This window comes from Netta rufina, assembly GCF_964035555.1.
Source record: "Netta rufina genome assembly, chromosome: Z".
Taxonomy (NCBI): Eukaryota; Metazoa; Chordata; class Aves; order Anseriformes; family Anatidae; genus Netta; species Netta rufina.
This window is the reverse complement of record NC_140126.1, coordinates 15206047-15232557: the sequence shown is the minus strand read 5'-3', so window position 1 is coordinate 15232557 and position 26511 is coordinate 15206047. Positions and strand designations below refer to the sequence as shown.

The window sequence follows — 26511 nt, the reverse complement described above, 5'->3', positions numbered from 1 at the left end:
TTTTTAAAAAGCACTCATCTCACATTTGCTCAAGGATCTTTGTTTAAAAGTGACTCACAGAAAATTAGGCTCTACAGTTCTACAACAAAAACTCATTACACTATAAATTGTTAATAAGCAAGGATAATTCATTTGTCATGGCAGTACATTTACACTTCTGTATTCTGGAAGGTACTTTTCAAGCTAATAAACACGGACGTATAATGAATTATTTGATATTCACTAAAGGTTACCAATAGAACACTTTTCACAGGAAGCAGGGTCCCTCCAGTCTTGGTCACACTGTTCATTACTCACTTTCAAATACAAACCAGAAGACCCTTTATTAAGATCAAAATTAAAAAGAGCCCTTCTACTGTGGGGAACTGCCAACTGGAGGAGATATTTGCCTGAAGAATCTCCTTTTATGATTGTTTTTCCTTGCAACTCCCACACCTATGCCTTTAGAGCTGAGGTGTATTTTCCATCCCATTTCCTCATGTCCTCTCCATGGTCATGCAGGTAACACCACACAGAGTGGCACGTGGTGAGTGTTCCCACTACATCCCCTCTCTTGAGCAGATGAATGCCTACTCCTAAGAGATGAGATTGGTTCATAGAAGTGGAGAGAAAGGAATTCTCTTAGGGTTGCTGCACCTGTCGAGACAAAGGCCCACAGGGAGGAAGGAAGACTTTCTCCATGTTGCTGGAGTTGCCCGCCAGTTCATCACCCATTTGTCCCTCTGTCTTTCCAGATCATTACTGTCAATGAGTTGGCATACAACAATGGTGCACTCTGTACAAACTTCTGCCACACAGGTGGATGTGCACCTGGCTTTGTCTCAATCTTTGAGAAACTGCTATTTGTTCAGGTCACCAAAAATCACTTCCAGCATTGCTAGCTCCCTCAGGTACTGGATAGCTCTGTCCCTGCTGGCCCACTTGCCTGGGTGACATACAAAATCTTCCTTGAAGGCACATCCTTCACACCCAACAGGAGTCCCCTCTAGAAGCTGAGGGCTTGTGCCTGTTTTCCAATCACTTTGTCAATGCCCCCTTCGTAAAGAAGGATCCCAGCTGCTTGGCTTCCCTGCCCTCTCATTCCATGCCACCGGACCTGCATCAGAGCAGCCAGGTGGCAATGTGCTCTCCTGTCTAACAGATAGGAACTTTTCACATATCTCACAACTCTCTCAGGTATAGGGATCAGGTGGTTGCTATCACGTTTATGAGATCTACTTCTCCCTCCGTTTGTTCTCAGGATGGCCCAGTGCTGACCCCAGCAGGCAGCTCAGCACCACACAACTGCTCACCCTCCCCAGGTGGAATGGAGGGAGTATCAGAAAAGTGCAAGAACTCCCATGGCTTGAGATAGGGACAGTCTGCTAGGTAAAGGAAAAGTAAAAACAAGGAATGAAGGAATTCATCTGCTACTTCCAATGGCAGGCAGATGTTCAGCCACTTCCAGGGAAACGGTGCTCATCATGTGTAATGGTTTCTTGGGAAAACAGACACCATCATTCCAAATGCCTCCCTCCCTACACCCTGTCCTTCTTTCCTCTGTATTTTACTGCTGAGCACGATGTCATACTGTGTGGGATATCCCTCCTCTGGTCAGTCTGGGTCAGCTGTCCTGGCTCTGTTCCCTCTCAGCTTTTAGCACATCCCCATCCTCCTTGCTGGCAAAGCAAAGTAGGAGAGTCTTTGACTCTGTGCAAGCACAATTATGCAACAATTAAAAACACTGCTGTGTTGTCACCACTATTTCCATCAAAAATCCAAAACACAGCACCATACGAGCCTCTAGGAAGAAAATTAACTCCATCCCTGCCAAAACCTTGATAGCCTGCTTTGAAGTCAGTCACCTGCCTTGCCTACTTCATCTTCCTTCCCCTTCTTAGTAGACACTTCTTCCTTCACTCAAGTATTCTCACCCATTGTTTCTTCTTGTAAATAAGGGCAACTGACACCAGCACAGGTTGGCTCTGTCACAGGAGTTGGATCAGCACTGAGTGTGGCCAGACCCCCACACATTGCAGTGATCTGTGTCTGTTTGGAAGTGCCAGGGCAATGGCATAACTTTTTTTTAAAACATTTTACCACTTTTTCAGGATTCTGCACTTGTTCAGGGGTGAAGTTCCAAAACACTGGAGGCACTCACTGTCCTAGGTGCCTGCCCATATCCTCCCACACTCCCTGCCACTCAACTATCCTGCCTCAGGGCAGACACCTGGGTGGTGTTCTTAGAAGTTTAGCAACCTGAAACACATTCAGGAGACACGGCAATAGGAACATGTTCATTTAAACATCCCGAGGATATTGATTTCTCAAGAGCTACTGTAACTAACCTGGAGAAAAACGGGACAATGGAGGAGAAAGAAAAGGGGAAGAAGCAGGGGAAGTGTCTCCCCTCATTTCTCCCACAGATTGGCTCCCAAAGGAGAAAAAGTAGTGTGTGTAATTTATAGTTTCCAAGAGATGGTTCCCAAAGTACAGGACTGACAGCAATGGTGAGTACAAACACCCAATTAGTCCCACAACCACTAATTCTATCATATCATAAGCCAGTGTGACATAGCACAGTGAACTACAACCCTAAACCAGCTCCCAGAAGTGATAAACAGCATTACAGGAAGCCTAGACAGCAAAAAAAGGTGTTACACAAGCACTTTGGGAACAAACACAACTCAGAGCAAAATGATCATTGTAGTCACCAGCAACAATTAAACTATCATAATGTTTTTTAAACAGTTTGTTGTAACATGCTGTGGTGTGCTGTGTCTGGCTGGGATGGAGTTCCCTTTCCCCACAGCAGCCCACACAGTGCTGTGCTCTGCACCTGCAGCTAGAACAGCCCTGGTATCACACCGGTGTTGTGTCTGTTGCTGAGTGGTGCTGGCACAGCACCAATACTGCCTCCAAACCCCCCCAGAGCCGGCAGGCTGGGGGAAGGCAAGAAGTGGAGAGGGGACATCTCCAGGGCAGCTGACCTAAACCAACCAAGGGATGTTCCGTATCATGTGATGGCACACTGCAATAAAAGGTGGGGAAGGGGGAGGAGGGGATCTCATCGTGAAGATGTCTGTCCTCTTGAACAACTGCCACGCATATTGAGGCCCTTCTTCCCAGAGCATGACCAAACATCACTCATTGATGGGAAGGAGAGAATTCTGCACAGACTTTGTTTTTTGTCCCCTTTCTTTTCCCTTTAATTGAATTAACCTTATCTCAACCCGTGAGCCTTTCTTCCAGCCTACTTTCTTCTCCCCACTCTCTTCTTCTGAGAAGGGGGAGTGAGAGAGCAATTGTAGTGAACTTCAGCTGCCCAGAAAGACAAAACCAGATCAGATGTGGATCTGATTGTATCTGTCATTAACTCAACCCATGAAGCCCCACCATTGATGCCAAAAGGACTGTGGTGGTTTAACCAAGCAGGCAGCTCAACACAACACAGCTGTATGCTCACTCCCTTTTGTCCCAGAGCAATGAGAGACAGAACTGGGGAAAAAAACAGTGAAACTTGTAGGCTAATAAAGAGAGTTTAACAGGACAGAAAAGCAAAATAATAATACCAACAAAAGAATATTCAAAACAAGTAATGCACAGTGCAATTGCTCACTATCAGCTGACTGATGCCCAGCAGCATCTGAGCTGCAGCAGCCTTACCCTGACAGCCAATTACCCCCACCCTATTTTATTACTAAGCATGACACCACAAGTTATTGGACATCCCTTTGGCCAGCCTGGGCCCTCTGTCCTGGCTGTGTCCCCTCCCTGCTCCTGGGACACCCTCAGTCGCTGGCAGGGCAGCACGAGGAGCTGAAACATCCTGGGCTCTGTGCAAGCCCTGCTCTGAAACAACTAAAACATCGGTGTCCTATGAGCATTATTCTCATCCTAAATCCAAAGCACAACACCACATCAGCTACTAGGAAGAAAAATAGCTCTAACCAAGCCAAAACGAGGACATCGCTTCAGGACAATCTTGGGAAAAAAGAAATCTCTAGCAAGAAACTAATGTCAGTTTTAAAATCTTGCATTGTTTCCTCCAAGGCCAGCTTTTTTTTTTCCCCCTAAAATAAAGTAAAATGTTGTGAGTAACAAGAAATTCACACATGCTTATGGTTACAGCACCTTTGTTTTAAGAAACTCAACCCCTTCACAAAATCAGATGCATTTTGTGCTACACAGCCAACTTCTACATACATGAAAAGTCAAACTTTAGCATCATCATTGTAATTTCTCAAGTGTTAGGGAATATTTAAATCAGAAAACACTACCCTGTTATTTCAATAGCCACACATTTTTAACATCCAGTCCATGAAGGTTCTTACCTTGGCATTCATCCATGGCATGCATGTTGTTTTCATGATCACGGTCACCTGAAAAGCAAAGACATTTATTCTTACAGTGAGGAAATGCAGGTTTTAACAGATGAAAAAAAGTGTATTAATGTTGAGCTATTACAACAGCACACACAATCCTTTTTCAGTCCTTAACCTTGCTATTCACAAAACATAAAGAGTCTCAACCCTAAGTGGCTGCCTCCAGCTATGCTATGCAAGCAGTTGTATTGCTCATTTTAAAGAATAGTAAAAAAGAAAACTTTAATACAAGGCCCTTCAACAAAAGAAAAGGGGCTAGAATTATAGGTAAGAGATGCAAGACTGAGTGAAGAGGAAGGACAATGGCAAAAGCTGTTAATACTATTTTTCTTAAACTACTTTGAGAAATATTTTTCTCAAACCATTCATAAAAATATTTGAAGCCTGAATTTTACAAGTGGTACCACAGAGGTATGGTGATGCTGCAGTACCTCCTTTGACTCCATTTAAATTCTTCCTCCCTGCACCACCACAAGCACAGAAGAATAGGATCAGGCCATTTTATTAATCTGATCGCGTGTTCTGAACAAGATTGAAGTATCAACTCTGGACATAAATACTAGCTCCAGAGAGGCAGTCAGGATTGTTACCTGGACCAAGAATACTCTGTTCCACATCAGGACTTGAACTATTTATTCTGTGAAATCACAGCTGCATGGAGGTGGTGACAGGGAAGACAATCAAAGATGCAACATTCAATGCATGTAATCACTTTTTAATAGACTTATTTTTCCATCACAAGATCTTCTTTGCTTACACAGTATCTAGTAACAAAATGCACAAAACTATTTAAGAAAAGTCAGCACAGCCCAATCTTCATTACCTCTACCACCTCTATTATAATGGCCTTACCCCCATTCAGAGGGAGGAAGCATAACCACCTAATAGCACTCCTGCTGTCCAGCCACAGAACACAACTGTTAAAATAAGAAGCTCACCTAACGTCAGCGGAGTTCTTTTCATTAGATATGGAAATGTTCTCTTACTATACAATGAACACTTTCCCATGCAACTACCAAACAAATCTTTTCACATGACAAGAAAAATTGCTACCTGCCAATTTCCTTAACAATCATTAAGTACTAACACTTTACACAATAATACTGAAAAAGGAATGAATTACTATCCTGAACTAAGGATGCAGTGTGTCCACTACAGAGACATGTTAATAAGCAAATAGTTGGGTTCCTAAAAATCATGAACTGAACTAAATTTAATCTGAACAAACCTAATTTGAATTAAGCCACAAAGGCAACTCAATTGCTTTCACGATATTAACGAGCACATCTGAAAACACATACTAATCATTGCATCTTTTCTACAGTGAAAAATCCTACTTTTGCCAGTATCACAGAAAATGTTCTTATGTTAAGAGTATTCATCATCCACACTACCCATTACACTAGTTTAACAGTATTTATAGTCTGAATTACAAGACTTTTGTGACCAATGGACTACTAGGTAGCAAAACACACAGGCTGCAACTGGCATCAGTGGCAAATGATAGGACCATAAGGGAAAGTGCTTTTGTAGATGGAAAAAAAAAAAATAATGTCAGCAGGAAGATGTGGCCTCACAGGCTACAGAACTTACACATTCTCAGCCTGGACAAATGTAAATCTTGTCCTCGGAGGTGAGAGGGGACAGAAATCTAGAATGACAATAGCAAAGCTGAAGTTCTTAAAGGCTTGCTTTGAGTTTTCTGTTTAGCATTTCTGCTTCTTTGTGCATTAACTTACACAGCAATAAGAGGACAAAAAAATACAGAAGACAACAGCTTTGAAAATCTAATTGCTGAAATTTATCTACATTACAAACATGTTTAGTTTGGGCATGCAAGCAGGCCATCTAGCATGACAATAGGTTCTTCTCTGGCAGAAAAATTAAGCTAACAGCATTTAGCAAAGCTATGAAGGTACTGCATTGCTAGAAATCAGCAATGAAGAAATCAAAAATATTCACCACACTACTAAACAGTCTTTACCTGAATGACCTCCAATTGCTCCCCTTCCTCTAGGACCAAGAAAGTTGCCCTGTGGAGGCTTGTCTCTATACTCATTTCTAACACCTGTAAATAATATACAGTATAGTGGATATAGCATCCAACATTAAGTCATATGAAGAACTATGCTTAAAGCTAGTAAAATACAATCACAGAATATCCCAAGTTGGAAGGGACCCACAAGGACCATTAAGCCCAAGTCCTGGCTGCACACAGGATCACCCAAAAACCAGGCCATGTGCCTGAGAGCGTTGTCCAAATGCTTCTCGAACTCCAGCAGCTCAGTGATGTGGCCACTGCCCTGGGGAGCCGGTTCCAGTGCCCGACCACCCTCTGGGTGCAGACCCTTTCCCTAACCCCCAGCCTGACCCCTCCCCTGTCCCAGCTCCATGCTGTTCCCTCGGGTCCTGTCACTGTCCCCAGAGAGCAGAGCTCAGCGCCTGCCCCTCTGCTTCTGCTGTGAGAATAATCTCCCAGTAATACTCCTGATAAACCCTACGGTGTAACAATTTCAAGAGGTTCTTCGTAACTCCCACCTATGCTGTATTCTTCCCAGCAACACCATCTTGCAAAGAAGGTATCTATATCCTATAACATGGTTGAAGAGAGCTATTGAGTCCCTTTGGGTTAGGATCAGCAGGAAGGCCAACAAGGCAAGCATCCTGGTGGGGGTCTGTTATAGACCGCTGAACCAGGATGAGGAGATGGATGAGGACTTCTACAGGCAGCTGGCAGAAGTTGCAAAATTGTCAGCACTTGTTCTCATGGGGGACTTCACCTTCCCAGACATATCCTGGAAATACAACACAGCCTTCTTCACCAGAATCGCTGTGAAGCATTGGAATGGGCCGCCCGGGGAAGTGGTTGAGGTCCCTAGAGGTCTCTGAAAGATGTTTAGATGTAGAGTTTAGTGATACGGTTTAGTGGAGGACTGGTTAGTGTTAGGTCAGAGGTTGGACTCTGTGATCTTGGAGGTCTCTTCCAACCCAGACGATTCTAGGTTTTCACAGCTTTTATATTTGAGCTCTCAGAAAATCAAAAAGAATGACCAAAGGTACATTTCCACACAAATCAGTCAATATAAAAAACTTACTCTTTTCTTGCCCAAAGACACCAGGAACTCCTCTAAAACCTCCTTTTTGTGCACCATGGCCTTCTTCAATGTCCCTTTCTTGAAAATCTGTAGTACATCATAGCACACAACACTTTAGTTTGTCCAATTCTGCATGTACAAACCAAGTGCCTTTTATTTATCTGTACAGTCCTTGTTTTATGAATTCCATTAAGTACAATAAAACTAAGCTATTTGCCTAAGCATGTAAGATTTGCCAAAAAACATGAAGAGAAGTCTACTGTCCATCTGGATTTTTGCTAGAATAAAATCCAACATTAAATCTTGAAGTATATGATTTAACACACTTGCAAATTAGGTTTCTGTTAAGCACATCTTTGGTTTTGATGCTCACGCCTCTGGTTAAGCCACAGAAAAACTGATACCATTTCTGCATTCTCAGTTTTCATAACCAGTACCAAAGTGAGGTAGTATTGTAGTTTCTGCCTAGTACGGACTGAGAATTTGCAAACAAGATTTGAAATACTTTACGTAACTCTATTTCTCACAATCTGTAAGCCTCACATTAATCCAGATATCCCTACTTTGTTGGCAGAATGTTTTTGACTTTTGCAAACCTATGAGGTGTACTGGGTCTGGCTGGAATGTTAACTTTCCCGGCAGCAGCCCATTCAGTGCCGTACTCTGTACTTGTAGCTGGAACAGCAGTGTTATCACACCAGTGTTGTGTCTACTGCTGAGCAGCAGTGGCACAGCATTGGGCCTTTCTCTAACCCTCCTAGGGGGTGGGCAAAAAAAGTGAGGAGAGAAACATCACTAGGGCAGCTGACCTAAACCAATCAAAGGGATATTCCATACCATGTGGTGTCACACTCAGCAATAAAAGGTGGAAACAGGAAGAAGAGGGGAGGGGTGGGCTCTCGTTGAGAAGACGTCGGTCCTCCTCTCGAACACCGGCTGCGTGCGTTGAGGCCTTGCTTCAAGGATGTGGTCAATCATCGCTCATTTGTGGGAAGTAGAGAATAATTTCTTTCCTCTACACTTCCATATCGCTTTCATTTATTTTGTTTGTTTGTTTTCCTCCCTTTTTCCCCTTTCCCTTTTATTTCCCCTTAGTTAAATTGTTTAGTTCATGGTAGTCTTTATTTAATTATTATAATTATTTCCCTTTAATTAAATTATCCTTATCTCAACCCGTGAGTTGTTCTTTGCTTTACTTCTCCCCCTCCTTATCTAAGGGAGGGGGAGTGAGAGAGCGGTTGTGGGGTTTAGCTGCCCAGCACGGTAAAACCACCACATGAGGAGAGAGGAAAAAAACTTTACTTGGTTCTTGGGAGTTACACAAGACTGTGTCATAAAACTTAGTAGTACTAGTGTAAGTCAGTAATAAATTTGAGAGACTTTCAAAAGCAAATTTAGTAACTCAGCCCAAGTATTTAAATCTCTGGATTCCTTCGAGTATCCTCTGTCTTTCAGGATTGCCTATTTCTATTTTGTTATTACTCAAAATTGCTTATTCAGTTGCTTGGGCAGGCAGCACCAACAATTTCATGCTTTTTCATTTCTTACTCTTTCCTATTCACCCTCCTAATGCAAAAGGAGAGGAAGAAACAGCCATACACAATCTATTCCTCATTTCAGCTGGAACAGTTGTAGGCATTGCCTAAGTTCCAGGCACACGCATGTACCACTATTTACTTGTTAATAGCTATTCTTCAACTGAACATTTGTTCTATCTTGTAATAACAAAGACCACCTTCTGCTACAAGTTCTCCTACCATGGCATCCATAGCTCATTCACCCATGCTTGGTGCACATGTACATATATAGCCCATCATTTGTGTTTTTCCAAATGCAAAAAAAATCCAACTTAAAGGCTTCCATGTGAGACACAGGCTAAGTATAAGCATTCATGAGTTATCACAGACCTTAAATACAGGTTGTGAATTACTTTGCAACAGCTGAAGGAACTGCAGCAGAACCACTGAACATCATCCCACAACACTGGCAAAGCATTGCTTAGTCAAACAAGTCTACCATTCCCCTACCACAACAGGCATCAATCCAACAGATGGATAAATCATGTAGAACTTTAAGAAGTAGATGTAACTCCAAGTGTCTGCACAGACTGAAGATGCTGTGCTGCACAGCTGTTCTGCAGGTGAGCTTCCACCACCCAACGTGCTTCCAACAGTACCCGGTGGGAGTGTATGGGGTAGTACTACAAACTGGCAATTACTAATCTCTTCAGTGTGCACCACTTATGAGAACAGCATTCACCACTGTAAGTAAGAAGAGGATGGGGATTTAATACTACTTTATGGATACTACAGGGAGAAGACCTTTATGTCTTGCACAGAAGAGCACCTGGTGTGTGTGAATACTAATGTTCAACTGCCTTCTGTACTACATCATGACCCAAAATAAAAACAGAAAATAACTCCCTCCAGGGAGAACAGAACCAAATGCAGAGCTAAACAAAACACTTCCTTTAACACAAGGCCCTGCCTTCAGGCAAATATGGTGGGGGTATTTTATTCTGTGCAGTCAAAACTAAGGGGTGATACTGCTGCCCACATCACACAGAAACAAGGGTTGGGATTAGCTTTCAAAACACAAGCACTCATTTGGCTCTGGCACAACAAAATAACATCTATGAAGATCAAAAACAATGTATCAAATACAAATTGCCACTAGAATCAGGGACCCTCCAGAAAGTTACCTCTGTTCCCAAAACGCCTTTCACTACCAGGTCTAGGCACTGGTTGATCTCTGTCCAGACGTTCACCAGTATCTACAATTAAGAAACAGAATCAACTTAAATTCAAAGATAGTTTTGAATGTTAAGATAGTTCTCCTGTTCTGCAGATCAGTAAAGAGCATGGGCACACATTCCTGGTAATCTCATAGGGAGAGAAAAGCAGCTGCAAGGTCAACCTGAAGCCTTCCTTTCCCCAAGGGAGAGAACAAGTGAAAAATCTTTCAGCTTTGCAGGACAAATGCTCCTGCCCCTGCCCACCCCTGCTTGCCCTCTGCTGAACCTCATCCAGCTTGACATTTTTTTCTCTCTACTGGGTGCCCAAAACTGAACACAGTATTCTAGGCATGATCTGTTAAGTGTTGAGTAGATGTTAATAATAATTTCCCTTGATCAACTGTCTTCCTGTTAATAGATCCAGAACACTGGAAGAATTTACTGCTGTAAACTACCCCCTCAACTCATCCCCACCCCAAGCCAGTCAAGTACAATTTACAGAAGTTAAATCCTACCTCTGCTCCTAGAATGTCCTCCAAAATCATGCTTCATGTGCTGACTTCTGTTGGGTCTTTCACCAGCACCTGGAAAAGGACAGGAAGAAAATACGGCTTTTGACACTGCCTCCTGTAACATTCTTGTATACAAAGCAATGGAATTCATCCTACATAACTGGACAGTAAGGAAGACTAAAAGCAGGCTGAACTTCTGGGCACAGTTTTCTTCTTTCATGACCCGGATCACGGGATAGAATGCACACTCAGCAAGTTTATAGACAAAACTTGGATATAACACAGGGCTGTGCTTCACTCAGAGAGACCTCAAGCACACTGGAGATGATGGGATGCAGAAACCTCTATGTTCAACAAAGAGAAATGCAAAGTCCTGCACCTGGGAAGGAGTAACCCCAGGCAGCAGTACACAATCAGACTGGCCAGCCAGCTGGGAAGAATCTTTGCAGAGAAAAGCCTGGGAGCTGTGGTGGATAACAAGCTGAATACAAGCCAACAACGTGTCCTTGCAGTAAAGGAAGTCAACAGCCTTCCAGGCTGCATTACGAAGAATGCTGCTAGGTAGTGAAGGGAGGTTGCCCTCTAATGAAACCACACCTACAATGCTGTATGTGGTTCTGTGCTACCCATTACCAAAGAAATATCAACATACTAATGTCCAGCAAAGGACCACAAAGATAAAGGACTGGACTGTGTCATACAAGCAGACTGAGAGCTGGGACTGGTCCACCTGGAAGCAAGAAGTCTCAGGGCCTCTTATATCTTAACAGGAAGGAATGAAGACAACACTGTCAGATTCTTTTCAGTGGTATACACCAAAAGGATAATGGGAAATGGACATAAATTGAAATATAAGAAACTCCAATTAAACATAAAAAAATGTTATTCTCACAGTAGTTAAACACTGGACAAGTCACCCAGACAGCCTATATAAACTCCATCCTCAGAGAAATTCAAAACTTCGTTGGACAAGGTCCTGAACAGCTTGCTACAATTTACCCTTCTCCATTTGGACTGTCCCACCTTCAGAGGTGCCTTCCAACCCAAACAATTCTGTAGCAGCAAAGTTCCCTATTCTGCAGTATCAAACTCAAGATCAGATTACACAACAACCATTATAAAGATATGACACCTAAAATCAAAACAATGATTCTGTAAGCTTTTAGACAAATTTATGAGCATATGCCACACTAAGGAAACACTAATACTCTTTTCCTTCCAAGTTAAAACAGCTTAACATAATCAAAGCTACCACTGAAAAAAACTAAGCACTTGTGCTTTCCCCAGTACAAACATACTAGTTAATGAAGAGGTCACCTGCATGCAAGAAGAGGCTGTCATAAAGGAAAAAAAGAACAAACATTATGTTTGGTACCCTACCAAGTTACTCTGTTAGGAGACTTTGCTTCTAAAATTCCAAAGTGTTAAACTGCTGTTTCTGTGGCCTGAAGAATGTTCAAAATTGATGTTCACTTGAAGATTTATGTGGGTAGTCCACAGCAATATAAACATCAATGTAGCAAGAAACAAAATCCCTAGCCAATCATTGAATCTGTATTCTAGCATTCATCACACAGTAAAATGCCTTCCTTTGACCAAAGCAATTTGCCTGTAGAGATGTGAGGACCCTTTAACTCTTGTTCCTCATCCTTTCTTATATCATCACTCCTCTTCCACTGAGATATCTACACCTTAAATACACAGCTAATTCAAAATTTTGAAAAGCACATCATGTGCCCAGAAAGGTTGTGGAGTCTCCTTCTCTGGAGATACTCAAAACCCGCCTGGATGCCGTCCTGTGCAATGTGTGCTAGGTGACCTTGCTTGGCAGGGCATTTCGACCAGATAATCTCCAGAGGTCCCATCTGGTATCAACAATTCTGCGCCAACAAAATACTTAATCAGTAAAACATGTACTTTGTTTTGTACTTTTTGTTCCCTCAGCCATTCTGTCCTCCAAAATTTCTGCCTCTTCTTAAAAAAGATGGACAAAATCAGGTTTATACAGCTAAGATGACAGAACTGATAATCAAGTAACTTGCTTTCATGATATGCTTAGCACATTCACCAACAGACCACACTGCACCATTATTTTCCAACCAACCAATTATGATTGGTTACAAGAAACTACAGCAAAAAAAGAAACTAGAACCAATTCAGCGATTTAAGTCAAAGCAAAACTTTATAAAAACTAAGTTGCAGTTATGCAATACTTTTAAACTTATACTCATTACAAGACTTTACCCAAGTACTAAACCTAGATATTGATTCAAAAAGTCAAAATGTAAGTTTAACCTGCACATACTAGTTCTACTCATGCCATTTCATGTCAAACAAGTGAGCTATATTATTAACAATAATTCATATAAAGCCTAGAAGTGCACTGCAGACAATACAGCAGCCCATGAGCTTTAAGAATCAGTTGGAAGCCTGAAAGAAAAAAAAGGACAGTTTCTTCCGTAATGTTGTAGGGGAAGAATAATTAACACTAATGAACGCTTTTAAACAAGCTTGAGAATAGGTGCATGATCTTACCAGCTAAGTGTCTCACCTCCGGACTTCCTGACCAGTTTCAGTTCTTTAAAAGTGCTTATTTGAACATCAAATAAGGTTTGCTTGTATCTAGCCTACAAGTATGCAACCTCAGTAATATAACTTGTGCTTGAAAGTATGGGTTGAGTTCCCTACCAACTAGAAGTAGCCAGAAAGATTGAAATTACCTGTTTCAGCCTAACACAACCTGCTTACACTGATACAAAATAACACGTGCCTAGCTCAGTAAAGGAATAATGGTTAATGATGACAGTGGAAGCATGGTCTTCATCAAGAAAAGCCTTCCATGCCATGAATTCAGTACAATGAGAGAATTCAGTACAGATGAGAGAATTTCTAGTTATTTTTGTCATGTGCAATGGAAAAGTTAACAGGCAGAGTTCAGTCAGAAAGAGCTACAAAACCCATGAAGCTACATTCACTTCCACCTAGCATGCATCACACAACCATTCTTCATGAACACTGCCCTTCCTGTTTGCTCTTCAAACCATTACTGAAGTTAGTAACCTGAAGCTCTCATAAAGCAATTCTTCAGTACTAGAATGAAAGCAACACCTATCTTCAATTCTTTACTTCCTCTAACTGTTCAAATTTGGAGTCCAAGTAACACCAGTAATAACTGGTTCCTACCCTTCCTAATTTCCCAATATCCTGGGGACATGGAACTAGGTAAAGGTAGGTCTGCTTTTTCACTTATACAAAGAGGTAGGAGAACGACAAATCAACAGTAAACATACTGCCCTGTTCTAATTGCTCTTAAGCAATATTAACCTAATTTGTGCTAAATATAACTTGTTAAAAGTTTAGGTTGTACTTCCACAGTTGTGTCAACTAAACATGAGCTATTTTTACCCCAGACATTATTTGAGTAAGTTAAAATATCCCCAAGCAGTTTCAGTGAAGATCATTGCTAAGTATAGAAACTACATTGAGAATTCTGGCTGCCCTATCCCACATTCTGTCAGTTCTAAGCAAAATTTGTTTCCTGATCTGGCTACTGTAAAGGCACACTAAGTACAGCCTGGGACAAACTACATCCAACAACAACCTCAGCATGGCTTATTTAAACTACAGCTTCTGTTCAAGTTTATAAAGGCATAGTCTTAATTGAAATGAGCATTTTACGGAAACTTGCCAAAACATCAATGTTTTATCTTGTGTTCTTTTTTAAATGCAGATATAAGTTTCCGCTCAACAGCTTCACGGACCTTTTATTTTCAACATAGCTGTTAGAGTCTTGTCAAGACAGGACTGTGCAACATTGCATATAGTATATATTCATTTTTAATACTGTTCACATTTAGCACAGCCAGTAGTAAAAATGGTTTTCCATCTGGCAGCTATTCACTCTTTACAAGTCATACACTGTATTCAGTACAACTGCAGGAAAAAAAAGGAGTGAGGGTCAAAAGGAAAGCCTACTCATTATATTATCTGTACAGTTTAATGCAGCTTACTGCATGGGGATACATCAAAATATCACAGTATGTTAATATTGCAGTTTTCTTTAGTCTCCTGAACTGTTCACGATAGCTCCCACAGGTATCAGTAAAATCTCAAGTGTCCTTAACATACCAGATGAGCTTATAGTTTGACCAAATCCAGACGGGGGGCCGTCAGGTCTGCCAGAGAAGCCAGACGGGGGACCATCGGGTCTGCCAGAGAACCCAGATGGGGGGCCATCAGGTCTGCCAGAGAACCCAGATGGGGGGCCATCGGGTCTGCCAGAAAAGCCAGACGGGGGGCCATCGGGTCTGCCAGAAAAGCCGGACGGGGGGCCGTTGGGTCTGCCAGAGGAGCTAGGCGGTCGGACATTGGGTCTGGCACAGAAGCCAGGCGGCGGGCCATTGGGTCTGCCAGAGAAGCCAGCCTACAGATAGAAAAAAGACAGCACGATGTTAACCTCACACCAAGCAGAAGTACACAGCTACAGATGCAGTTCGTTCCTATGTCTTGCATTTGAAACAAATTGCTTTCTGCACTCACATGCAAGTTTTCTGGATATTTCTCTTAAAAGTTTCTTAAACTTCAGCACACAAAATGCATACTGTTCACACATAAATGTCACCAAAATCAAGTTGTACATGGCTGACATGGGGAAAAGTTTATCTTGCCTCATCAGATTTATGAAGGCAAGAACCATCCCCTTGCTAACAAACATAAAATGGAAATACAAATAAAGAAACATTTATTGTCCAAAGCAATACCACTACCTTTTAAAGTTTTTTATTTTCATCAATGTAAGTTCAGGAAGGCTTCAGACTGTTAGCACCACAAATAAAATTCTGTTTTTATCAGCTTCACAACAGCTTTTCCAGCGTTTCTCTCAAGGATGCTTACATATGATCTTAACAGGAGTATCTGGAAGATGCCCATCCCTCTTCAACTCTTCAAAGATTCACATACTCCATTTGAAACAGTTCAGAACAACTCTAACACTCACATTATACCATTAAGGTTAGTTTTATTTCCAGCAAAGGCCATGTTAAAATTTCTCCTGTTTAATAAAAGCTAGACATACACTAGTAAGCCAAAACACCATCTGACTCAGGAACATCACAGAACTACCAAAGCTTTAACTTCGATCTTAAGCTTTTCTGATTTTACTAATAGCTTTCATACTTCTCTTTATGCAAACCATTACAGGAAACTAAATCCAAATAGTAAAATTATTATTCTGAAAGCATGTTACTATTCCTCCTTTAGCAACCTTACTTTCAGCCTCATACATCTATCTGGATAGGCAATTCATCTCTCATCACCCTCCCTACTCCTCAAGGCTCAACCTGTAAGATCATTAATAGCAATGCCAACTATCACTATAGATCCTCCTCAAATTTACTGCAGTCTCTTCTGATACCACAACTAGCAAAACATTATTCTTTAGTTGTCCCATTACGCTCCTGGATCTTATCCTTCATTTCACTATGTAATTTCACTCTTTTAAAAGATTTTGCTATGTAATAAAACAGCAAGATTTAATAGGAGGAATTTATACACAAAATTTCACTCAGAACTACACCCTACAGCAGGTACCTACGATCACCCTACTGAGGTAACAACTCCAGAACTGTATTTTAAGAGTTCTTCTCACCAGCTCCCAAACTCATGAGGCCATTAAGCTGCACACAGTTCACCAACTTAAACGTACTACATGCAGACCTTACCACAGCTTTTCTGCTGCCAGGAATCTAATTCAGATTGAACTCTAGGAGCATCGTTCTCCAGTTTCAATCTAAGTGAACCATGTTTGCAAACTCTGGAATTAATAGTCCAGCTCATTTAGGGCAAAAAGCAGTAGGGACAATTCAAAGAAGCAACTTAAACAGAAGACTGAAAAGAAGTAAACACTCCACTTATTTCTGGATATATGACAGATTCTCAAGAGCTTGGAAACTCTGGGAAACAGTGGGAAATACTCTTGGAAAGACTGGGAAATACATCTGGAAGGGTCTGGAAATACAGCTTCTACGTAAGCCCAGACAGGATGCACATGTCTTTGTCCTTCTTCCCTAAAAAGCCAGGTATTAAGTTCTAAAATACCAAGAGCATTGAATCCCTTCACAGAATAGAGACCATGCTAATCTTAGAAGACAATGACCGTGGGACCCCTTACATATATGCAGCTACAAATACAATGAAAACTTGGTTTATATGTGTTTAAGGCTGCTTGAAAGTGCACGCTCCCATCTTGTTACACTGTAGTTTTCCTAGCAAATTGAGTCAACATAGCTCTCATAGTGCTACCATGGAGAAATAAGGTTCCACTGATTCCTTTACCAGCTTTGCTGGTAGAGTCCCTCTCAGCTATTTTCCCCTCAACAACACACAGAGGGGTCCTCAGTTTAGAAGGTTAAAAGTCCACAGAGAAGCACTGAACAAGCACAGGTACTTGGACAAGACAGCAGCAAGTGAACAGCTGATGGGGAGGAAACCTCTCTTAGGCAGTCAGCTTCTAAAGCAGCCTTCTACATTTGCAAAAACATACTGTAAAGGTTATACCAAGTCCTATCTCCAATCCTCATACAGGGCAACTCCCCACCTTTATTATTGCACCTGTGCATTTAAGGTCATACAGCTGGCAACAACACAAAATGAAGTATTAACAAAGATCAGCTGCAAGAGACTCACATTCCATTTGCTGCAGTGAATAAATCAGTGATTCAGTGACTGTCAGCAGAAAAGGACAGCAAATACCAAAGGGCATCAACTGAGCTGAGAGAAATTAGTTTTCTCTCACAGCATGTTTTTCTATGCACAGCTCAGAGTAAGACATAATTGTGCTATTCCTGAGTAATACAGGTCCACCTCTCACCTCTGCTCTTTCATTATTCAAGACAGCAATAAGGGCCATCAAACCGATCTGACTTGAACAAAATATAACCTACCAAAACCCAAAAAACAGTGATCTTTTCTATTTATCTTACAACCTCAGACACTATATCTGACATACAGAATGGAACAGAAAGGCATTACAAGAGGCACAAGGGCAGGCAACAGAAAATTTCCCTTTCAAGCGATACAGAAGTTTACGAAGACTTCTCACCATAACTAATTTGCAACTTCAAGTCTCTACTCAACTAAGTTTTTGGCTATTTCCCCTCCAGGCTGTGCAGATCCATTAGCATATACACTCAGGTCCTCAATTCCTAGCCCATTTATTAGAATTAGTGAGCTACTGAACAAGTACATGTGTCACTTTTATGCCACTTTTTTTTTTTTTTTTTTTTTTTTTTAAGAACAAGACCTAACTGTAGTAGGCATCCTTTCACAACCCAATGTGAGGAAGCAACATTAAGCACACAGGAGAGTTAACGCTGACTTCTACACCAGGCCCCGGAGTCTCCAGGGAGGCACGGCACCTCTAAGTTTTGAGAGACTGAAATTGCTGCCACTTCTTACAAAACCACAGTCTTCTCAAAAAATGATTTAAGGACAGCTACTTCCTGATTCTTCAGGAACACGGTAATGGTGACAGCCTGGCAGCCGCTTAGACTGCAGGGTGGACGAAACAGGTAGCACCCATCTAGAATTCGGAATAGTTCAGTTGGAAGTCAAAAATCATCTCATCCAACTGCCTGTTTCACGGCCAACCAGAAGTCTAACTGCCTGACTGCTTCATGGTAACCAGAAATTAAAGAGCACTACTATGGGCTTATTAACCAAATGCTTCTTTAACACAGACAGGCATGGGGCATCAGCCACTTTGCTAGGAAGCCTGCCCCACTTTTGGCCACATTCACTGCATACAGGTCTGGTGTCCAGCCTAAATCTCCCTTGGTGGCCCTTTATGCTTTTTCCTTGTGTCCTGACATCAATTCCCAGGGAGCAGAGCCCAGCTCATCCCTCTCTGCTTGCCCTCCTCAGGAAACTGCACTGAAATCACCTCTCAGCCTCCTTTTCTCCAGAGGGGACAACCCCAGCGTCCTCCGCCTGTCCTCGGGACACGCCTTCAGCCCTGCCTGCCCTCCCCGAAGCACTTCCAAACATTTTTACCATTTTACCATTTTTATGGCTTTACCCTCGCCCCCCGCCCCGTACCGTCTCCCCCGAGGGCGGCAGGCGAGGCGCTGCCTCCTCCCCGATCTCAGCCTCCCAGTCCTCCTGGTGCATGGCGTGCGCTGCCGAGCCTGCCTGCGGGAGAACACACACGTTAGCGGACCCCACCGGCCCCACACACCCCCACCAGCCCCCCAAAAAACCCCACGGCCCCCCCCAGACCCCCACGAGCCCCACCGAGGGCCCCGGCGCCGCGCAGCCCCCTCCCGCCCTCACCCCCGCCCGCTCCGCGCCTAAAGGAAATGGCGGCGGCCGCCGATACCCCCGATAACGCCGCCGCCACGTGCTGGCGCGTCACGTGCCTCGCCCGCTGGCCAATCGGGGAGCCGGGCGGCTACCCCCGCGCATGCGCGCACGCCCCACTCCGGCAAGGCGGGCCGGGGGGGCGATGGGGAGGGTGAGCCGTTAGGACCGTTAGGGGCGGGCGTTAGCAGGGGTCGTTAGGTCGCTGAGGTGGCAGGAGCTGCCCCCGATGGGGATGGGGGGTACAGGGGGATGGGTTGTCCCCTGTGCCTGGGGGTTGGTTGGTATGAAACAACAGCTAATCGGCAACGTGCCCCTTGGCTAGAATGGAATACTTAAATTACCCAATTTAAGCTAAAATTGGGTTAGACACGCTGTGCGTTTTCAAAGTAAAACATGAAGAAGAAGATCCCATTCCCAAAGTTTTGTCATTACACCAGACTTGCAGAGGCCAGAAGGGCTGAAACCCTGTCTCAGGAGCTGTCTGCCTGTTGAAGTACTGAGGAGCACAGATAGAATTCGTATCAGTGCACCACATCTTCTAAAAATCTGAGCGCGTTCTCCAGCATTTCTGCTCATGTTTCTCAGCTGCTGATGCAGTACACATCTCTGTAACTTCTTCAGAGTTGAACGGTATAGCTGTGGAATACTCTACTAGTACTTACCCTGAAAAGCTTAAAACCATTCCATGAATGTGATATATCCTCATTAGCCTATTATACCACGTTCAATTTATTTCCCTCAAGTCTGAAAGACTGTTTGAAAAACTGTATGCCTGTCTGAGAACTTTAATGTCTTCTGTTGTAGAGAAGCTACACTGTCTCTGTAATTCTCTGAATGGGAGATTTGGATACACTCTTCTAATGACACCAGGAAAAGGGTTAGGTGGAAAGTAAGTGTGTGCATAACAATTTCCTTCTTTCTTTATGTGTTAAAATTAGGCCTGTACTAATAACGATTAGGTTCTTAAGATTTAAATTATACTAACATTAAATCCTTGGTTTTATTTATATACAAGACATGCTTTCTCTTTACCCCGTTAAAAAAAAAAAAAAAAAAAAAAAAAAAAAAAAAAAAGTTAACATTTAACAGAGTTTACGGTGTTTAATATAGATATCCTGATGTGCTATTACTTTTTTTTTTTCTAGAAAGACATTTGGAGAAATATAAATATCTAATAATAATAATAATTAAAAAAAAAACACCAACAACAACAAAAAAGCAGTAATTTTCTTAGCCAGATGATCACTATGATTGCAACAATGGAAAAAAAAATCTTTATTCATGTACTATAAAGTTCTGTAATGCCTCAATTTATGAATTTGTGCATATTACAGTTATATTACAACTACAGTTGCAAAGTATGCCTTAAAGCTAAATCAATAGGTGATTCAACATAGTGCTTGACAGAATTCTTCTTAATAGCTATATTTAATATTCTCTTTGTCTTACAGATGTATCAAGAGGTACTAAATGAATTTAAGTTCCCATTTTCCTAGACGCTACCCAGACATGAAGCAAAAGACATGCTTTGCCCAAAAGGTCATGTGTCACCAGAACAGAAAGCCCCGACATAAATACTGCAGGGCAGTTATGGAATACACTTGTAAAGACAGCTTTTGGCAGCATTTTTTTATGAGGGAGCAGGAGAATCACAAGACTTCTCTCAGGCTTGCTTGCTGGCAAATCATTTCTTGCAATAAAACATTTTTCCCAGCAGAACTCAATGACTAATTAATGACCAAGAATGCAAGCCATGTATCTTCTATGGTTATAATCATCTAAGTCTCTCATAGCACAGGACACAGTAGGCAGGCTTGCAAGAGTATCACAGAATCACAGAATTGAAGGGGTTGGAAGGGACCTCAAGAGATCATCAGGTCCAACCCCCTGCCAAAGCAGATTCCTTAGAACAGGTTGCCCAAGTAGGCGTCCAGACAGGCCTTGAATATCTCCAGAGAAGGAGACTCCACAACCTCCCTGGGCAGCCTGTCCCAGTGCTCCGTCACCCTCACCGTGAAGAAGTTCCTTCACATGTTGGTGCAGAACTTCCTGTGCTCTAACTTGCAGCCATTGCCCCTTGCCCTGTCCCCACAAACCCATGAAAAGAGGTTGGCCAAATCTCTCTGTCTCCCACCCCTCAGGTATTTATACACATTGATGAGATCCCCTCTCAGTCTTCTCTTCTCCAGGCTGAACAGACCCAGGTCTCTCAGCCTTTCCTCACAGGGAAGGTGCTCCATGTCCCGTATCATCTTTGTGGCCCTCCGCTGGACTCTTTCCAGGAGATCCCTGGCTTTCTTGTACTGAGGAGCCCAGAACTGGACACAGTACTCCAGGTGAGGCCTGACCAGGGCAGAGTAGAGGGGGAGGATCACCTCCCTTGACCTGCTGGCCACGCTCCTTTTAATGCATGCCAGGATCCCATTGGCCCTCTTGGCCACGAGGGCACAGTGCTGGCTCATGGTCAACCTATTGGTTTCTTCCTGCCCATCTCTCCAGCCGGTCCAGGTCTCGCTGAATGGCAGCACGGCCTCCTGGCGTGTCAGCCACTCCTCCCAGCTTTGTGTCATCGGCGTACTTGCTGAGGGCAGACACTATTCCTTCGTCAAGGTCATCAATGAGGATGTTGAACAAGACCAGACCCAGCACCGACCCCTGGGGAACACCACTAATTACAGGTCTCCAGCCAGACTCTGTGCCACCAATCAGCACCCTCTGAGCTCGGCCAGTCAGCCAGTTCTCAACCCACCTTACTGTCCACTCCTCTATCCCACACTGTCTCAGCTTTGCTATCAGGATGTCATGGGAGACAGCATCAAAGCCTTGCTGAAGTCAAGGTAGATGACATCCACCGCTCTCCCCCCATCTACCCAGCTGGTGATGCCAACATAGAAGGCAACGAGGTGGGTCGAACATGACTTCCCCTTGCTGAATCCATGCTGGCTACTCCTCGTAACCTTCTTCTCTTAAAATTGCTTGGAGATGGCTTCCAGAACAAGCTGTCCCAACACCTTTCCAGGGACAGAGGTGAGACTGACTGGCCTGTAGTTTCCTGGATCCTCCTTCTTGCCCTTCTTGAAGACTAGAGTGACACTGGAAGAGTAAGAGTAGCTTCTCGCATGCTGGAAAAATTACATCTCTGCTTCTGTGTGTTTTTGTTTTATTCACTTTATAGTGCCAGCATGTGGTGTTTGTACTGCGTTTCAGACTTGTGCAGCAGGTGGCTGGACTTCCTGACTCCCTGACCAAAATCTTCAAATACCCAGAAAGAGAAAGGTTCTTGCATTCTAAGGGTGGCTCAGGTGCAGAAGATGACAGTGAGTTTTCTGCATTACACAAAGTAGAAGTTTTGGTCTGACTCAGCTTGCACGCATGTAGCCGAATTTCAGGGTGATGATGGATGGTGGTAGTCTCTGCTGCCTCATTTCCTCCCGCAGTCTGAAATTCAGATTACACAGCGGTTTTCTCACAGGAATAGTCCTGCTGTCCATGCAATCTGTCTTGGGCTGTACTTGAGGAAGGAGTACAGGCGGGGATTGGTGTCTAGCTTGTTTTGAAATATCTTTCTCACGTGGGAAAGCTATCTTTGCTGTTTTCCTTGCATGCAATGCAATTCAGCAGTTTCCCTTACCATGAGCTATAAAAATCCCTTCAGTTTTACTTTAACCAGTGTCTGAACTACGGAAAGGACATATGACACTTGAGTTAACTAGGAGCCACAACAACAAAGCGATTTTAAAACAGCGAATTTCTGTGAGCAGCAGTGCTCTGTGATAGACAACCACTGCGTTTGGAATCAGTATTAAATGCACCTGCCTCTCTGCTTCCTTATTTTCTCAGCTAAACCTACACAAGCTGTAGACAGACTACACAACGACCAACTGTCACTAACAAGTCCAATTCTATTTTTTTTTCAGGGCTGTTTGGAGCCTCCACGTGCAGCCACACCCCGCTTACCCGCCCCAGCGGGCGGCCCGGCGCAGGACACGCTGAGCCACAGCCCGCTGCTGCCGCTCCCCGGCCGGCCCCGCAGCGCAGCGCAGCGCCGCCCCGCAGCAGCACCGCCCCGCGCCCTCCTCCCGGCCGCGGGCCCGCCCGCGGAACTGCGCTCCCCGGCACGCCGGCAGCCCCGGCACGGCCCCGGCCCGCTTCCTGCCGCCGCCGCCGCAGGTAGGGGAGCGGCGGGTGCCGGGAGGAGGGAGCGGGGCGGGGGGCACGGGGGAGCCGCCCGGCTGCAGCGCCAAGTACCGCGGGGGGGAAACTTAACCGGGCAGCGGGCGTTGTGCGGGGCGTGGAGGCCTTTCAGGGGGTTCGTAAATCAGGGAAAGGCTTAAATCGGTCCTAACCAGCCCGTGGGGCCCGGGCCCTTTTAAAGGGTGGTGGTAAAACCATAGCATAAGGACGAAGGTGCTAACATTGTTCCCATACCTATACCTGTGTCTTTAGGATTCACACAAATATGCAATGGGATTCACACCAACACCTATATGCAAGTAACAAAGGCTTCAGCTGTTGAAGACAAGTTATTGTTCCATTTCTTTTTAATTTTACGTAGGTATCATTTGTCAGTGACCACGTACCCATTGGTTCTGCCCAAGGTACGTAGGAGCTCAACAGCAGTGCAGTTTGTATCGACAAGAGTGCTTTCTACTGAAGCGGTTATTAACTTACACTTGTTATGCATTTTAGTCATCTTCAACCAATACGGATCTAGGAGAGTAGGGACAAGCTAACTTGTGGCAAGCTGTGCCAGTTTTAAGGAGCTCTGAATATATGCTAATAGTCTTACAAGCACTATAGCATTCTTCAGTCCCTAACAAGCTAGGGTCTATTGCCCCAAAAAAGGAACCAAGGAACTCTTCTGTCTTTGGAGTTCCTGTTTTTCAATGTAGAATATGCTTGTTTCTCACAGTTTCTATGTGCATAGCCTGCAGTTTACTTTAGATTTATGCCATGACCTTTATTCATCCATTCATCAGCTCAGAATTTAAGAGAAGACCAGGTCACGCCAAGTAGAACTTTTAAAAATCATTTTCCTTATTTGAAGTAAATGCTAGTATTAGTGGATCCTAGTATTTAAATCATGATTGTGAGGTGGGGTTATGAGAGTGATGAGTTTAAATAAGAATGAAACAGGTTAACTTGTCACAGTTTGATTTGTGAAATCTAGTTGACAGGGAGCTATGCGTAAAGGAACCACCAGATATCTCAAAGAAAAGGAAACTACTGTTGCACATAAGAACAGTTTTTGGTGGCAAAATTGCTTCTGTAAGGCTGTAGTTGTAATTAAGCAAGTTAAAAAGTAACAAGTTAAAGTTGATTTAAGTCTGTGATAATTTAAGATGCATGACTTCCAAATTAAGACTTTGTCTATGATGACTTGTCCATTGGGTCTTCTTCCTACACTAAGAAATTATTGCAGAACCAGTGCTAGCATCTGTGTAGCGACTTCACCTTTACTGACATGGAGCTGTTGTAGAAATAGCTCTCAGACCTGCAGGTGCTGTTCTGCCAGGATTTCCAGCTGCACTGGCACCCCGGTGGAACTCTAGAGGCTGTGATGGTAGCTCCCCTTTCTGCCTTCTTCCACCTGCCCTGCGTGAAGAGTTCTTTGGTGAACAGCAGTCCTACAACCCAGCAGAGCGCAGCCTGTGCTTGTGGGATGACTAGGATAACTGACTAACAAAGAAGTTTTGTGAGGGCTGTGGTATAAACCTGTTTGGTAACCTTCTTCTGTAGCCTGGGCTGTAAGTCTGTACTAACCTGTCCAGGTGGGTTCTCACCTTAAAACAATGATACACGTGCCTGTAGACATACCAGATACAAGCTTAGGTTCACAATACAAGCAAACTGTAATGTGGTTTTGTCCTCCAGTGCAAAGAACACCAAGTCACAACACAGCCTCCAGGCTAAATTGAAGGTTATCAGTCTGCTGGGTCCTTGTCTTCACTCCCTGAAACTTTTAAGTCTTTTTAACTAAGAAAGAGAGAACCTGCAAGGCAGTAAAAGCTGAAGCAAAGGGACAGAGAAGTGAGTATTAAAAAAGGTTCAGCCCTGTTTTCAATACCACCTGAAAGTCTTGTAGAGTGTAGCCCAAAGTGGGACTGGGAAAAGCACCTTTCACACCTGTGTTGTTTCACAGTTTTGTGAAACACCAGCAGCAGAAAACCTGGATTAGTAAGTTCTCATTCACTGTTACCTCTTACCACTTTTCTGATACAGAACTTCAAATGTTTGTGGGAGAATTATAAATAGGTCGAGAGGACATTCTAAGACAGCTTCATCACAGGCAACCAGTGAAGTTATATCCTGAAAAGGAACAGCAGAGCTGAATGATGACCTCCAGGTAGGGTTTCACAAGAGCAGAGCAGAGGGGGAGAATCACCTCCCTCCACCAGCTGGCCATGCTGCTTATGATGCAGCCCAGGATATGGTTGGCTTTCTGGTGCAAGTGCACATTGCAGGCTCATGTCCTATTTTTCATCAACCAACACCCCCAGGTCCTTCTCATCCTGCTCTCAATCCATTCTCCACCCTGCCTCTATTTGTGCTTGGGATTACCCTGACTCCGTTTAAGGACCTAGTGCTTGACCTTGTTGAACTTCATGAAGCCCACCTCTTAAGCCTGTCCAAGTCCCTCTGGATGGCATCCCTTCCCTCCAGCGTATCGACTGCACCACACAGCTTGGTGTCATTGGCAAACTGAGGGTGCACTTGATCCCTCTGTCCATGTTACTGACAAAGATGTTAAACAGCACTGATCTCAGTACTGACCCCTGATGAACACCACTTATCACTGGATCTCCACCTGTACATCAAGCCATCAACCGCAACTCTTTGAGGGTGACCATCCAGCCAATTCCTTAGCCACCAAGTGGTCCATCCATCAAATCCATGTCTCTCCAGTTCAGAGACAAGGATGGCATGCAGGACAGTGTCACAGACTTGGCACAGGTGTAGGTGGCTTACATCAATTGCTGTCTGTTATCTACCAACACTATAATCCCATCGTAGAAGGATATTTTATTCATTACCAAATACATTTTTAAGTGAAACTAGAGTTAGATAATTAAACATAGAAACCTGTATTTTAGAGGACAAAGTTTGCAAAGTTGAAATACTCAAAAGTTGGAGTATTAAACCTGGCTGCATTTAATGAAGATTAGAATTGTCTAGGTAATAATAGTTTTCTTGGTACATATGGATTAGAACAGAATGGGTCTGTTGGAAGGGACCTTCAAAGCTTATCTAGTCCAACTGCCTGACCTCTTCAAGGCTAACCAAAACTTAAATTTACCAGACTTTAGTAAGGGTTTTGACACTGTTTCCCATAGCATTCATTCTTCTGGGTAAACTGATTGCTCATGGCTTGGATGGACATATGCTTCACTGGGTAAAAGAAATGTCTGGGTGGCTGGGCCCAGAGAATTGTGGTGAATGGAGTTAAA

At 43.5% G+C, this 26511-nt stretch overlaps 2 protein-coding genes across 2 annotated transcripts in view; one reads left to right on the top strand and one right to left on the bottom strand.

The window, feature by feature from the left end:
- Positions 1 to 18871, bottom strand: part of DDX4 (DEAD-box helicase 4) — a gene marked incomplete at both ends in the record, with an annotated part of 34106 nt that extends 15235 nt beyond the window's left edge. The window contains 7 exons of the mRNA XM_084305138.1: positions 4314 to 4361; positions 6349 to 6432; positions 7460 to 7546; positions 10161 to 10232; positions 10709 to 10777; positions 14834 to 15128; positions 18800 to 18871. Coding sequence (XP_084161264.1) covers positions 4314 to 4361; positions 6349 to 6432; positions 7460 to 7546; positions 10161 to 10232; positions 10709 to 10777; positions 14834 to 15128; positions 18800 to 18871 — 727 coding nt within the window. The remainder of the gene's footprint in view (positions 1 to 4313; positions 4362 to 6348; positions 6433 to 7459; positions 7547 to 10160; positions 10233 to 10708; positions 10778 to 14833; positions 15129 to 18799) is intronic.
- A 4258-nt stretch (positions 18872 to 23129) lies between these two features.
- The window catches only part of SLC38A9 (solute carrier family 38 member 9), a 50701-nt gene continuing 47319 nt past the window's right edge, over positions 23130 to 26511 (top strand). Inside the window, exon 1 of the mRNA XM_084304924.1 lies at positions 23130 to 23233. The gene's annotated coding sequence lies outside the window, so the exon portion shown is untranslated. The remainder of the gene's footprint in view (positions 23234 to 26511) is intronic.